Source organism: Saccopteryx leptura, chromosome 3, assembly GCF_036850995.1.
Source record: "Saccopteryx leptura isolate mSacLep1 chromosome 3, mSacLep1_pri_phased_curated, whole genome shotgun sequence".
NCBI lineage: Eukaryota > Metazoa > Chordata > Mammalia > Chiroptera > Emballonuridae > Saccopteryx > Saccopteryx leptura.
Genome location: NC_089505.1, coordinates 39,959,503 through 39,975,813, shown reverse-complemented (window position 1 = coordinate 39,975,813; position 16,311 = coordinate 39,959,503). Strand labels below are relative to the sequence as shown.

The 16,311-nt window shown below is 35.2% G+C and overlaps 1 protein-coding gene across 17 annotated transcripts in view; it reads right to left on the bottom strand.

Annotated features, from left to right (window-relative positions):
• Nucleotides 1–16,311, bottom strand: part of TRDN (triadin) — a 415,240-nt gene that overhangs the window by 320,739 nt on the left and 78,190 nt on the right. For all 17 annotated transcript variants that reach the window (XR_010750049.1, XR_010750050.1, XR_010750051.1 and 14 more), the window contains exons 3-4: nt 13,474–13,638; nt 12,412–12,444 (exon numbers count right to left, since the gene is read on the bottom strand). Coding sequence is in view for 14 of the 17 variants with exons in the window: in XM_066373320.1 (XP_066229417.1) it covers nt 12,412–12,444; nt 13,474–13,638 (198 nt within the window). In the remaining 3 variants the exon portion in view is untranslated. The remainder of the gene's footprint in view (nt 1–12,411; nt 12,445–13,473; nt 13,639–16,311) is intronic.

The following is a 16,311-nucleotide window of genomic DNA, read 5'->3' as shown; positions in this document are numbered from 1 at the left end:
TTTCTAAAAATTTCTGAAGCTGGAAACGGGGAGAGACAGTCAGACAGACTCCTGCATGCGCCCGACCGGGATCCACCCGGCACGCCCACCATAGGGCGACGCTCTGCCCACCAGGGGGCGATGCTCTGCCCATCCTGGGCGTCACCATATTGCGACCAGAGCCACTCTAGCGCCTGGGGCAGAGGCCACAGAGCCATCCCCAGCGCCCGGGCCATCTTTGCTCCAATGGAGCCTTGGCTGCGGGAGGGGAAGAGAGAGACAGAGAGGAAAGTGCGGCGGAGGGGTGGAGAAGCAAATGGGCGCTTCTCCTGTGTGCCCTGGCCGGGAATCGAACCCGGGTCCTCCGCATGCTAGGCCGACGCTCTACCGCTGAGCCAACCAGCCAGGGCCAAAATCCTAACTATTTTTGATTAACATATCAAATGGTATATGGGTCTTTATATTTTCCATAATTTTCTGATAATGTTTCTGTTATATTAGTAAACAAAATTTTGAGTAAAGTATACCACCGACCACCACTATTTCTGAAGAAAATAAGGAGAAATATTTTCCCTCATGTTTGTGATTCAGTGGTCATACTCTTTATATATAGTGATAGGCAAACATTGAGGAAAATTTCCTTTAGGAATGGTGAATAACATAAACATAAAAATGGTTTGGACCTTTATTTTGTTAGGTGTGAGTCATTGGTAAATTTCATAAAATAAGCTAAACTAAACAAATAAAAATAGTAGTTTCAACACTGCATATGATTGACCTCTACAAATATTAAATAAATATAAATTTTTTAAATTTCATTTTTGCTATTAATTTAGTAATCTCAGATTAATCAATTATCCTCTTCAAATTTTATATTCTCCACTATAAAATGAGATTTATTATGCACATGTTCATAAACCAGGCAGAGGTGGAAATGATTACAAATAATACCTTTATAAGATAATTACTGGTGCAATTTAAGATTTAGATAAACTTTTGATAGTGTTAGTATGTTATGTTAGTATTTGTGTTTCACATTGTATGATATACTAGACCAGATCAATGTGGCTGTTCATCACAACCATCTAGGGAGATTTTAAAATTTTCCTGAGCTGCAGTCCAAACTTAATCAATTACTGTAGTCTGTCATGGTGAGGAAACTTTTAGAGCTCTCCAATTTGAATAAGCTCTCAGGTGGTTTTAGAACCACAGTCAGAACTACTGTCTCTGATGTTTCTCAAATTTTAATGTGCATATGACTCACCTAGGGATCTTCTTTACATGCAGATTCTGATTCGGTCTAGGTGGAGCCTGGTTCTGCATTTCTAAATCACTCTCAGAAGATGCTAATTTGGCTGTGCCATGGAGCCTGCTTTGAGTTGCAATACCAATCAAGGAACGTTAAACACATTGGTTTTGTTGAAATTCTTGGGAAGGAGCATAGGCTTCTGTCCTGAGTTGCTAAAGTAAAAATATATTGGCCTCACGCTTCTGCTGATCATAACTGCCAGCAGGAGAGAATAAGCTGCCTGAGAATTAAGCAGAAGCAGGTGGACAAACAAGGTCAGGAGCAAAGAGAGAGGATATGCTAATGACCTTATAACAAAACCTGTATCCTAGACATCCCTGAAGCCAGTTTTACTCTTGTATCTTTCAGCCAATTAAAGCAATAAAGCCTCTTCTACTAAGCCAAATTGAAATGCATTTTGGTCTTTTGTGAACAAAATAATTCTAATGAAAACATCATTTGAATCTGATGCACAGAGTTGAGAACCACTGGTAAGTTTTCCATTTTGCTTTTTTTAAATTTTATTTTGCAGCAAATTATTCTAAATGAAAATACATAATCTGGAATAAGTAACATGTTAAGGCATTTGTATATAAGCAGAAGCTTAGTTTTTCAAGATTTTGAGAAAGGAAACTGTAAAGCCAGCAGGCACGGCCAGTGCCACTATCACAGCAGCCTTCTGGCCCATGCAGGTTCGCATTGGATTCGGACAGTCGGCAAAGAAACAATGGAGCCAAAAACTGATAGGCCATTTTCTTTAATTCTAGCTTGCACCCGGCGAGCAAGTAAAAATACACACTGGGCTCCAAAACCCAGTCACACTCAGTGCTCACAAAGCCACTGACTTATCCGAGTTTCCTAGAATCAAAGGTTTCTAGCTCACCAGCCTTATTCTCCTCAGTTCCCCATCTCCTTCCTTATCCCAGATACAAACTCTACACGAACTGGCATCTCACTCAACACTCTGCCATCTTGGCTGCTTCTCCTGGCCTCCTCCACGTGGCCTTTCTCTGCTCTGCTCTCTAATGCTAATCCCAGGAACTAAGAGCCCAAACTCTCGTTCCGTCCCCATTTTATAGTGTAGAAATCCAAACCCTTAATCCAATATACATAACAGGGAAGTCTCTAATACAAAGTCACTTCTCTGAGGCATGATTGGATTGTACCACCCCACATCAAGATGGGTGGGAGAGGCTTAATCCCAAAACCAAGCCCCAGGCTACAATGATCCTGTCTGCCTCCAACACACATTAATATCACCTGGGCGATGGCATCTTTAACAAAGTGAGCATAATACATTTTATCCGCCCAACAGAAACATACAGAGCTGGAAAAACAAGAGTCTGGAATTCATCACACCTAACGGCTGTCCATTCTTACACATCTCAATTACTTATACAATTTTACTTACAGGTAAAAATTCAGAAGCAGAGTTTATTCTTGCTCTAACAAGAACTACTTAAAATGGTTGGGCCTGAGCTGAGTTGTCTCAGACAGCCTTTTTATTTCCCATGACAACGCGGAGGTCTGATCTATTGCTTCCTTTGGCCTGTCCCTTCAGGCTCTGGATTTACCCACTATATTTGCATCATCTTGGTTCTAAATTCCTTGCCTTGATGGCGACAGGCTCTTTTTAGTAGCACATGGTACTAAAGTTGCCTGACACCGTGGATTCAGAATTCACTACAGCTGCAGCCATTTTCTTTTCTTTTTTTTTTTTTTTTGATTATTAACCCTAGCATTTTATTTTATTTTTTATTATCATTATTATTTTTAATAATTTTATTTTTTTAATGGGGTGACATCAATAAATCAGGATACATATATTCAAAGATAACAAGTCCAGGTTATCTTGTCGTTCAATTATGTTGCATACCCATCACCCAAAGTCAGATTGTCCTCTGTCACCTTCTATCTTGTTTTCTTTGTGCCCCTCCCCCTCCCCCTTTCCCTCTCCCATTCCCCCCTCCCCCCCGTAACCACCACACTCTTATCAATGTCTCTTAGTTTCACTTTTATGTCCCAACTACGTATGGAATAATGCAGTTCCTGGTTTTTTCTGATTTACTTATTTCACTCCGTAAAATGTTATCAAGATCCCACCATTTTGCTGTGAATGATCCGATGTCATCATTTCTTATGGCTGAGTAGTATTCCATAGTGTATATGTGCCACATCTTCTTTATCCAGTCATCTATTGACGGGATTTTTGGTTGTTTCCATGTCCTGGCCACTGTGAACAATGCTGCAATGAACATGGGGCTGCATGTGTCTTTACGTATCAATGTTTCTGAGTTTTTGGGGTATATACCCAGTAGAGGGATTGCTGGGTCATAAGGTAGTTCTATTTTCAGTTTTTTGAGGAACCACCATACTTTCTTCCATAATGGTTGTACTACTTTACATTCCCATCAACAGTGTATGAGGGTTCCTTTTTCTCCACAGCCTCTCCAACATTTGCTATTACCTGTCTGCAGCCATTTTCATTCTGAAGCCCACCTCCAAGCACACTGTCTGTTCTCTCTCGGCTTTGTTACCCTGCCACCCTTGATCTGATCAATACTAGGAAAGAAAAGCAGAGAGGAAAGCACTGAGTTCCTGCCCAACCTCAGGACAATATGCAACAGTGCAGTTACTAAGCTGAGCTCTGATCTAGACTTATTTAGAGAGATCCAAAAATAAACGTATCTTCTTAACAATGTAACTAGGACCAACCTAGTAACCAATATTCTGAGGCTATGAATTTTAACAGGCTTAGTCACCTTTCCATTCTACCTCCTTTCCTCACTCACCATTATTTTGGACACTTAAAGTTCAGCCTTGTGTAAACCACTGAAGCTGCCAGAAAAGATGGATGCAACAAAATCTCTGGCAAGGGAATTTGTCCATCTATCTTACTCCCGATGACTCGATGCAATCTTCTGAATGGCTTAATCCTAAAGTCTTGAATATTTATGATGCTCAGATGTCCTGACTTTTTCTTATTTACCCTGACTGCAATAAGCTATTGTGGATTTCAATAAAGTGAGAAAAATACACAATAAAAAAACTGATTTTACATTTATTGGGCTCTTTTTGACCTAAGAAGATTTAGGGTAATTTAAAAACACAACTATAAGGAGAATGTAATTTGTTTTGCTCTAAGTAGAGAAGAGACACTTTCTTTGCCATTGACGTGTCAGGTATAATCTTACAGAAGAGCAACCTTTGTATTTGAGTCCTGTTCAAACTTATTTCAAAGAGCAAGGAGTTAGGAAGCAATGAAATTTGACATAATGCAGAGAAGTCTCTGGTGTTTCCTCCAGCCAAGAGATGATTTAACACATAAGGATATCATGCCCCTATTTAAAGACCAGCTTTTCCCTCCCAAAAAACCATGAGCAAACCTATGAATGACTAAAGATATTCTTTCTTAACTTTAAAACTAGATGTCAGGATCAAAGGGCAGTTCTATTTTTAATTTTTGAGGAATCTCTATACTGTTTTCCACAGTGGCTGCACCAGTCTGCATTCCCACTAGCAGTGCAGGAGGGTTCCCCTTTCTCCACATCCTCACCACCACCTATCGTGTGTTGTTCATCAGTGGATGAGTGGATTAAAAACTGTGGTACATATATACAATGGAATACTATGGGGCTATGAAAAAGAAGGAAATATTACCTTTTGCAACAATATGGAGGGACTGGAAACTATTATGTTGAATGAAATAAACCAGGCAGAAAAAGAAAAATATCATATGACCTCACTCATTTGAGAAATCCAAGGAATAATGAGAATTGAGGAAGGGAACTGAGACAGAGGAGGGATCAAAGGGACCAGAGGAAAAGAGGACAGAGGGAAAGGGGATGATAGGATGGGATAAACCTGAAGAAAAGGAGGGAGGGCACTGTAAGGAGGGGGGCAAGGGAGATGTTGAGGGGAATAGGGGGAGGGGGAGTACATTCGGGGTGACCCTAGAATCTATGTAAACACAATTAATTAAATAAATAAAATAGATGTCAGGAAACAACAATATAAAATTAATTTTTAAGAGCCTATTATTGTCTCCTAAAATTATATATTTTAAAGAACATAAATGCCATAATAATTATTTTTGTATAAACTTATTATAGGTTGATGTTTAAGAATAAATTATAAAAGAAGATAAAGACATCCATCATGCTGTACTTGGAAATATTAGTACAAAAAAATTTTTTAAGCTATATATCCACTAAAGAATTACACTTTCTGTGGCTGTTTACCCAAACTGAGAAGTCAGCATCACTTAAATATTAATAGAGAAATTTGAAAGCAAAATCATATTAAATGTCTTAGAAACCAGTACTTTATTTTAAAAAGAAATATAAAAATCTTAAGATGCTTATGATGACTAGACATTTAACTTTGTTTTAAGAATACTGAGTTCTGTGTGTGTATATTTGATGAACCTGGTTTTAATTTTGACTTGGAACATTTATGAATAACTAAGAGAATTAAAAATAGGTTTTTTGAAAATTAGAGTTTACGTATTTGCAATTCATCCTTATTTGTTCAGTTTGCATATGATCACCTCACATAATCATCCTTATCATTATCAAATATGCAGTGGTCAAACTGTTTTATCTCACTTACTATATCAACTGATCATTTATTTATCAAAATCTTGAATAATGGTCTTTTCAGTGCGCTATTTTAAATAAGGTGAGCTGTTTACTTTTAATTTTCTTGGCTATAGTATCCAGTGTTCCATTGATTCTGATATTAGTAATGGATAATTAACTTTATTAACAATACCATGTAAAAATTTATTATAATTATTTATTTACTGTCTTATTTAACAAACTAACACTATCAGCTTTTAATAATGTTGTAAGCAAAGACTTATAAATTGTTTGGTACATAAAAACAATTAAAAATTTATTGATAAATAGCCTGACCAGACAGTGGCGCAATGGATAGAGCATTGGACTGGGACACAGAGGACTTGGTTCAAAACCCCGAGGTCACCAGCTTGAGCATGGGCCCATCTGGCTTGAGCATGGGATCATAGACATGACCGCTGGCTTGAGCCCAAGGTCACTGGCTTGAGTAAGGGCTCACTTGGTCTGCTGTAGCCTCCAGTAAAGGCACATATTAGAAAGCAATCAATGAACAACTAAGGAACTGCAATGAAGAACTGAAGTTTCTCATCTCTCTCCCTTCCTGTCATCTGTCCCTTTCTGTTCCTCTCTCTGATTCTCTCTCTATGTCTCTGTCAAAAAAAATAAAATAAAAAATTATTGAAAAATACATTTGTTGAAAGGATAAAATGTGCCAGTGTCCCTAAACAGTGATGATCTAAGGACACAGGTCGCTGACCGTGATGGAACGCTGGGCCTCCATGCTCTGTTCTCGGGGTCTTAAGGTTATCCAAAAAAAGAGAAAACATTCATTTTTATTAAACTGACTTCAGTTTTTGCCTTTGACAATCTCAAATATTTTGCAAAACTCTGCATCTTCCATATTTTGAAGGTAACTTCTAAAATATCTTATCATAATTTAAAAAGTTGCATATAATTTACAGATTATTGTAAAATTTGACATTTAAAAATAAAATTGCTATATCCTTTTTAAAATTAGATTTATTTAAAAATCAGAATTGACTATATTTTGAAGCTCTTTATTATCAATTTATAATATTCATAAGACAGCAAGCTCTTTTAAAAATATTAAAATTTTACATATTTTCCTTATCTCTTTTATTCAATATTTTCATTGTACAAAACTTTATTCTGGGACTATATATTTTTATTTATTACACCATCATACTTTTCTAGCAAAAAAATATGTATATTTTGAAATTTTAAAATTTCCTTCATATCCTTTGATTATAGGAGTCTTACAAATTTTCATAAAAAGTTATAAAACATAAAAAGCAAAATTTTATTAAAAAGGTATCTCTTTATAAGATGCATAAAGTTTTAAATATTTTTTATGTTTATGGCTAAATGAATAAATTATATATAATGTACTGTATATATATATATTTGTATGTATTAGTGAATTGGTTCTGCAAGTAGTATATAATTTAATTTTTGTCAATATGAGGCTCAAAATACTAAGCATTTTCTATTAAATGAAATATGATGTGGTTTGACTATAATTAAATTATGGTAAATTAAATATTTTAGAACATAATTACATTAAGTATGTTTTAAATTCACTTTTGAACAATACAAATTTAATCTGAAATGAATCACAGATAAGTGGCATCTATGGCTTTATTCATTGCATCCTTAAGCTTCATTGTCTCAGAAAATATCTCAGTTATATTTAAGAGAGTCAATGTCACTAACCTACACTGCTTCAGTTGTTTCAAAGTGCTCTCTTTTAAGCCAAGGATACTTATTAGTAACAAATGTTGAGAATAACTAAAAAGTTGCTTATTTTAAACTTTTATAAGCCATTTTTAGGTTTTATTTTTATTTCCTAATGATACTCTTTTTGCTTGCTTTCATGAGTTTCTCCCTCAAAAACAATGCGCTCTTTCACATGATTCAGCTAAATGTAAGGCCAAGGTATCAAATGAAATTTGTCATTGCACTGATCACCCCACTCTACCATATTTCTGACTTCGGGACATCCCATAGTGACACAAAATGTGCATATCAACACAATGCTTCTTTAGCAGATAGATGTAAGCAGGACAGGGCATGGAAGGCCAATGGTTGTTTTTGGTTAGCATTCTAGAAGTTTGGGAATGGGAGGAGGGTATTTTATTTTGTAAAATAGAAGGAATATTATCATATCCATGTATATGGTCTCAGGCAGATCAATTTTAGGAAGGCATACAAATGCAATTTGGTTCTTTCAACGCTATCTGCACTTCTGTATCAGTCAGAAAGTGCAGTGTTAACATATTCATGATGTATATGCCCTCATATGAAGAATGCTATCCAAGAAGACTGTTCCAGATAAACAAGGCACACCTACCATACACAGCACATCACTTTTCCAGGAAATGGGATTTGCAATGGTTTTTGATTATTATCCTTATACATATAATTATATACTAAAAATATAAAATTTTATAATGTTTCAGCCATGTGGAACCTCATGATGGAGTGTTTGGTAATAGAATTTAATATTTTAAAATTTTGATAAGCTGAAAAATAAATATGCAAAAATAATATAAAGACACTAAATACTATATCTAATACCCTAAAACTATATTTATATAGAACAACATAAGTTAATCACTCAAATTAGAACTGTAACTTTACCCATAAATAACTATATGGTTGAATCTTTATTTTGGTAAAAATAGCAATAACTGTACAAATTTAACTAACACTTCTAAGTGCCTCTACATAAAATGCTTCATATAGACAGAAGGTAGTTGAATGGATAATGTATTGTCTTATAATTTAGTAATGTTATGTAGCTAATTATTTAATATATCTGAATGAGAAAGAATATTGCTACAGACATTAATAAAGAGTAATTTAGACAAATAAAGATCAAATGTTTCTAGAGACAAGTATTTTAGATTTTGAAAATAATACTTAATGGACTACAATTTGTAAACATAAAAATATGTAGCATAATCCATCATAAAATAAAGACAAGCTCATAACATCTCTTTCTCAATAATAATATTAAAATATGCTTTTAAATGAGGAATAAGTATTAGAAATCATTTATAAAATATTACACATTTCTTTACAATTCCCATTCCTCCATGACTCTATAAAAGTTCATAAATAAAAAATTAAGCCCTGGCTGTTTGGCACAGTGGTAGAGTGTTGGCCAGACATGTGGATGTCCCAAGTTCAATTCCTGGTCAGGGCACACAGGAGAAGTGACCATCTGCTTCTCCAGCCCTCCCCCTCTCCTTTCTCTCTCTCTCTCTCTCTCTCTCTCTCTCTCTTCCTTTCCAGCAGCCATGGATCAATTGGTTCCAGCAAGTTGACCCTGGACACTAAGGATGGCTCAGTAGAGCCTCTACCTCAGGCACTAAAAATAGCTCAGTTGCCAAGCAATGAACAACCCATATGGGCAGATCATCTGAGCCCGCTGAGTGGGGCACATGCGAGAATCTGTTTCTCTGTCTATCTTCCTCTCACATAAAAATAAATAAATAAATAAAAATAAATAAATAGTAAATAAATTGTAATAAAATATCTTTTCTTTAGTCCACTTCAGCTAATGTTTTTAATTATGTAGCTTCTGTGCCCAAGATAGAGTACATAAATGTTTTCTTAAATGTCCATTTTCTCATGTAATTTTGTAAATAACATTAAGAAAATATGTTCATATGATTTTCAAATCAATTCTCCTTCTACTAATTCTTCAAAAATATATTAGTGTACATGATTTTAAACACATATATCCCTTAATGTGTTTTAACTAGTGAGTGTTACAGACATTTTTTAAAGAATTCTAAATAACTCGCCCTTCAATAGAAGACTGGATAAAGAAGATGTGGCACATATACACTATGGAATACTACTCAGCCATAAGAAATGATGACATCAGATCATTTACAGCAAAATGGTGGGATCTTGATAACATTATACGGAGTGAAATAAGTAAATCAGAAAAAAAACAAGAACTACATGCTTCCATACATTGGTGGAACATAAGAACGAGACTAAGAGACATGGACAAGAGTGTGGTGGTTACCAGGGGTGGGGGGAGGGAGGACGCAGGAGGGAGGGAGGGAGAGAGTTAGGGGGAGGGGGAGGGGCACAGAAAAAAAAACTAGATAGAGGGTGACGGAGGACAATCTGACTCTGGGCGAGGGGTATGCAACATAATTTAATGACAAGATAACCTAGACATGTTTTCTTTGAATATATGTACCCTGATTTATTAATGTCATCCCATTAACATTAATAAAAATTTATTAAAAAAAAAAGAATTCTAAATAACTCTAGCAGTTTTACTGTTGATTTGATGAATCAAGACAATAATTTAAGAATCAATAATTAAACAGCTTAATTTTAAATAATTCCACTGGGAAAATCTAATCAAAAGAATAGAACAGATTCTTTATTAAATGCTAGATATTGACTTGGCAAATATGATATTCTTGTAAAATTTAATTTATAAGTGTAAGTAAGAAAACATTTTTTTGTTTTTTTCTTTTTTATATCCAATTAGAATAAACATACACAAGCTATTATTTCCAGATTATGACAAGTAACTAATTAGTTTAAACTTTGGCTATGTTCTAGGTACTAAGCACTGGAGATCATATATAAAAAGACTATGCTTCTGTCCTCAAAGAAGCTAATCTAGAATCTTTAAACCTAGATTTGATTGCTAGTTTGTCCTAGGTTTTTGGCTTTTCATCCTGGATTTTGTGAGTCAAGAAACTTGTCTTTTCTCCTCTCCATAGCTTCCTGACCATTCTTATTTTTTGAAGACTGTCATAGTGTGTTTCTCTGGTTTAGCTCTCTTTGGTTGGACAAATTTATATTTTCCAAATTAATATACACAGTGGATTTTACCTCATATAGTGAAGTGATCATCATCTGTTCATGCAATACTGAAACTCCAAATTTGTATCTCACTGTTTGTATGCACAATTCTTGTAGGGAGTTAGCAAAAGAAGCCAACAAGATCTTCTGTAGGATAAATATTCCCAAGATATTGCTGCTAAATATGCAGCAATAATTAAAACATTGCAATTGCGCCCAGTCTGACTTACGTATTGACATTTTCTCTGTCACACCAGATATCCTCAGGACAATATCCCTTGCTTTTTATTGTCTCTCTTGCAGATGTAATTTCTACTCTTTCCTGCAAAAATCTCTGCCCTTCTGAGGCTCTTACATATACCTATACCACTTTTTTCTAGCCTTATTGGATGCATTTTTGAATTAATGAACATCCCATTCAGTCACTAAGGATATCAGAAATTCTTGCAAGGCAGTTCTCTATACCAGTGGTCCCCAACCTTTTTAGGGCCACGGACCAGTTTAATGTCAGAAAATATTTTCACGGACGGCCTTTAGGGTGGGATGGATAAATGTATCATGTGACCGAGACAAGCGTCAAGAGTGAGTCTTAGATGGATGTAACAGAGGGAATCTGGTCATTTTTTAAAAATAAAACATCATTCAGACTTAAATATAAATAAAATGGAAATAATGTAAGTTATTTATTCTTTTTCTGCAGACCCATACCGAATGGTCCATGGACAGGTACCGGTTCGCAACCGGGGGGGTTGGGTACCACTGCTCTATACCACATCCAAGCACACCCATACTTCTTCAGGATCGTACATGATACATACTGACTGAATATAATTGTGCCTCCACGATTATTATCCTCCACACTATCTCAGCCACCATGTCCCATAAAAATAAAACAAAACAATCAAATAATAAAATAAAAATAAAAATCTAGAATAAAAAAATCTGGCCATGATTAGAATAACTATTATTATTATTATCATTATTATTATTATTATTCTGAAGCTGGAAATGGGGAGAGACAGTCAGACAGACTCCCGCATGCGCCCAACCAGGATCCACCCAGCACGCCCACCAGGGGCGATGCTCTGCCCACCAGGGGGTGATGCTCTGCCCCTCTGGGGGGTCGCTCCGCCGTGACCAGAGCCACTCTAGCGCCTGGGGCAGAGGCCAAGGAGCCATCCCCAGCACCCGGGCCATCTTTGCTCCAATGGAGCCTTGGCTGCAGGAGGGGAAGAGAGAGACAGAGAGGAAGGAGGGGGGTGGAGAAGCAAATGGGCACTTCTCCTATGTGCCCCGGCCGGGAATCGAACCTGGGTCCCCTGAACGCCAGGCCGACACTCTACTGCTGAGCCAACCGGCCAGGGCAGAATAAAGATTATGGGCATGATCTTCTTGGGCCATTTTCAAGTCTACAGAATCCATCCCTTCTTCCTGCAATTCCAACTTACACACATTGATCTGTGTGTAGATGGATTCACACATCTACTGAAGAAGACATCAATCTAATCAACTGAGATAAAATGGGATCAGCTTGATTGGAAAGAACTGAAAATGTATTTTTCTAACTATAAATCTTGATCTAATCAGGAAATAAATACATTAAAATGAAATTAAGGCTGAACTCAAGTAAAATCCTTTTGAGTCATGCTGAAAATTGTTAGTATAGAGAAAAAAATTGTTTCAAAGGTAAAAACAACTGACCTTTTTTTTTCAAGGGAGGTTCCTCTATTTCTCCTAAACCAAGACAAAAAGAGCAAATTAGAAAATCTTTCAACATAGTGTGATACTATTTTTCTATTTTCTTTTTTTTTTTATTTTTAAAAACATCTATAATATTTGACCATAACAGTCCTTTATATTACCTAGTTTCTCAAATTCAGGTTTTAAATATAAAGTTTATGTACATTAATTAGACAGAGTTTTATGAGTTCAGTAAAGTTGTGGCTGTTATCCAAATTATACATCAGATTAATTTCTATTGTTCGTCTCCACTTCTCATGGAAGCCAAGCACATACAAATTCAGACAAAGTCATATAAAGGGCTAAAATAATAAGAGCTTTTCTGGTAGTCGAGGCTGAACACATGATGTCTGATGACTAAGGTTGTCCCTAAAAATGTCACTAAAAAGCAGACTCAGAATGCTTTGTTCTTTTGACATCTACTCAATAGCAATTTATGTGTGACTTGAGGTTATTTCCTCTTATTTATTAATATAATGAGACCGTATATACATTTGTTGCATAATTGTGACATTTAGAATGTGTCCTCAATTCTACACCTTCATTTGGTTCAATAAATATACTTTTGATTATGATTTTTAGTAAGATTGCTTTCCACTATTTGAATTTGAATAATACTTATGTGTATAACACATTTATATGCACAGTTAGTTTTATGGTTATTTCAAATTTTCGAAGGATAAGCTTTATAAATAGCTACTACTTTTCCTCAAAGAAGCTTATTAATATGTTTCTACTGTGGGTTTGTAGTAGTGCAAAATAAATTCTTTACCATAATACTATTCTAATGGCACCAGTTAATTAAGACATCTTTGCCATGATGGCGGATAAGCTACAAAGTGAAGCCAAATGAGACCAATTTATTGTGTTTGGCATCTTGTTGATTCTCTATGAGCACTTAGAAGTATATATTTTAGTGTAGACTGACCCAAGTTCTCATTTGCATTTAAACTTAAGTAAACCATTTTAACACATATCTAATATTGGCCCTAGCAATTAGATATGTCTCTATGCTCTTTATACCTTTATCAGTGTCCTCTTCCCCTTCATCATCATCTTCTTCATCACCCTCAGACGAGATGATGTCAGACAACAACGAAAAGAAGCCATAGACCCAGTCCGTGGTATCCTCCACAGCATGATGTATGAATTTTAGAGGATCAGAGCCAATCTTGGAAATAGAACTTGCTAAAAGTAATTTTAAAAGAAGAAAATTTTACAATAATTTCCCCTCAAATTAAGAAAAATTGAATTTTTCTTATTTGTCCTTTTGACTAGTAAATATGTTAATTTTACAAATTTAAATATCTCTTGGCTGTAATTTTTTTTTTCTGCTCAGAAATACAAACCACCTTTGACATAGTGTTCATGTGTATTCAATTAAGAGGAAAATTATTGGGTGACTATAGTCCAAATACAATGAAGTAACCAAAAATAAATTTGCCCTTGAGAAGTATTAATATAAATGCTTCAAAGGGGAAAAATATGAATAAATTAAAATAATGTATACTAATGTTATCCAAATTTTAATATAAAATCTAAGTTTATATGGATGACCAGGGACAGAAGAAATAGTGGTTGGCCTATATTGTACTGAACAGCATCATGGAGAAGATGGCTCTGTAAATTTTCAGATAAACAGTAAATTCCAACTTGATTTAAGAAGCCATGACTAAAATAAGGCTGATAGGTCCATTTATTATAATTTGTGATACAGTCAGGAAAATATGAAATTGTCAAAGTAGTGATCATATCAAGCTCCAGCTAGATTCAACTGGCTTATTCTTGTTATATAACCTAGTATCTAAAAATAAAAAGTCTTTGAACTTCTAGTAACTTTAATGAATAGAATTAGAAAACAAAATGAAGTCCATAAATCTTTCATTTTTTTATGTCTTAGGAGCTATAAAGTGTTTACAGAAGACAGATTAAAGACTAAAAATGCAAGTAGTTAGCCATTTTAGGGATTTTCAAAATGTTCTCATTCAAATTACATAACAATTTCTCTGAAGAAATTTTAAAGGAATAGCCTTTAAAATTGGATTGAAGAGGTGATCTATCTAGAATCATGGTATTCATGGTATATATTGCACCTAATTTTTTATTAATTTGTAATTAAAACTTAGATTTTGTTTCCCTTAATTTTATTTTATTTTATTTATTCATTTTAGAGAGGAGAGAGAGAGAGAGAGGAGAGAGAGACAGAGAGAGAGAAGGGGGGTAGAAGCTGGAAGCATCAACTCCCATATGTGCCTTGACCAAGCAAGCCCAGGGTTTCGAACCGGCGACCTCAGCATTTCCAGGTCGAGGCTTTATCCACTGCACCACCACAGGTCAGGCTGTTTCCCTTAATTTTAAAAACTTCTTTAGCTCTTTAGAGATTCTTTTCCCTTTGATATCTTAAGAGACTAGAATTAAACCAACATATTATATTACCTAAAGGTTAAGTACTCCAAAACTAGTCTTTTACTCTGACTGTGATAGAAAGTCACTGGAAGAGAAATAAAGTGATTCAACTTACATAATGTCATTTGTTCTGTTGTCTATTGAAAGAATGCCAGGTTAGAAATAGAAATATCAGAAAGGAGACAAAGACAATAATCAAGAGAAAAATTACAGTAATTTCTATCAGAGTTTTAACAGTATGTGTAGTAAGATGTGGTCAGATTCTAAACGTCATTTAAAAGATGGAATGAATAGTATGGATTTACAGTATGGCTGCGGGATGTGAGAGAAAGAGAGGGATACAGGATAATATCAAGTTTTTTGGTATGAGAAACTAGAAAAATGGAAGTACAATTGCCTACAATGGGGAGGACTGAAGAGAAGCAGGGATTTGGAGTGGGGAGTATATAAGTAGTTGAGTTTTAGACTTGTCAAACTCAATTTGCCTTTTACACATTTATGTGGCAATATATCATAATGTATAGCTCAATGATCTACAAAAAGGAAGTCCTTGCTGAAGATAGAAATTTGGGAGTTGGAGAGAGAAAACGTCATGATACTAAATGTGATCAACAAGAGAGTTGGTCCAAGAGCACTCCAACATAGCAGATAAAATAAGTCAGAGATGGGGAAGAACCAGCAATAGATTCTAAAAAGGAGAGATAAAGAGATAGTGAGGGAGGGAGGAAGGGAGGGAGGGAGAGAGAGAGAGAGAGAGATTGAAAGGAAGGAAAAGGAGTGTCAGTAATAGATGTACTAGATAGATACCAAGTAAAGAAATTGTTTTGAGGAGGATAGATCAACTGGCAAACGTAACGATAGGTCAAGTGAGAATGACACTGGTAATCTTCAAAGAGCAATTACAGTGGAATGCACTCAAGACCAAATGGGAAGAATTTAGAGACTGAGTTTATTGTAAAGTAAGTGACAGAGATTCCTAAATGGTTATAGGAGGACTAGAATCATAGTGGTTTTTCTGTTGTTGACACTGTTAAAGTAGAAAGAAATATTCTGTTTTTATGTTGATGGGTAAGATACCATGATGAGGGGGGGTGTGAGAAGATTGCTGAGGAAATTTTAAATATTACACTCTGTTTCAGGAGATTCACAATCCATTCAAAAATAACAAGTTATAAAACTCTGGTCTCAGGGAAACCTATCTCCAGGATTCAGTGTCATTGTAAATTTATTCTTTGGTCTTTATTTTACTACATTCTGGAGAGTTTCATGTGAGCAAGATATGATAGTCTGAGTGGTTAAATTAAACCTTACGGAAAGGAAATAAATGGATTTTATAATTGTAATTGAGAATTTTAAAAGAATTATATGAAAGAAACTGGATTGTACTGGCATCATTATGGCTTTTTAGCACTAGTATATTTTATATCTTATGGAAGAATACTGCAAATGGGCTTT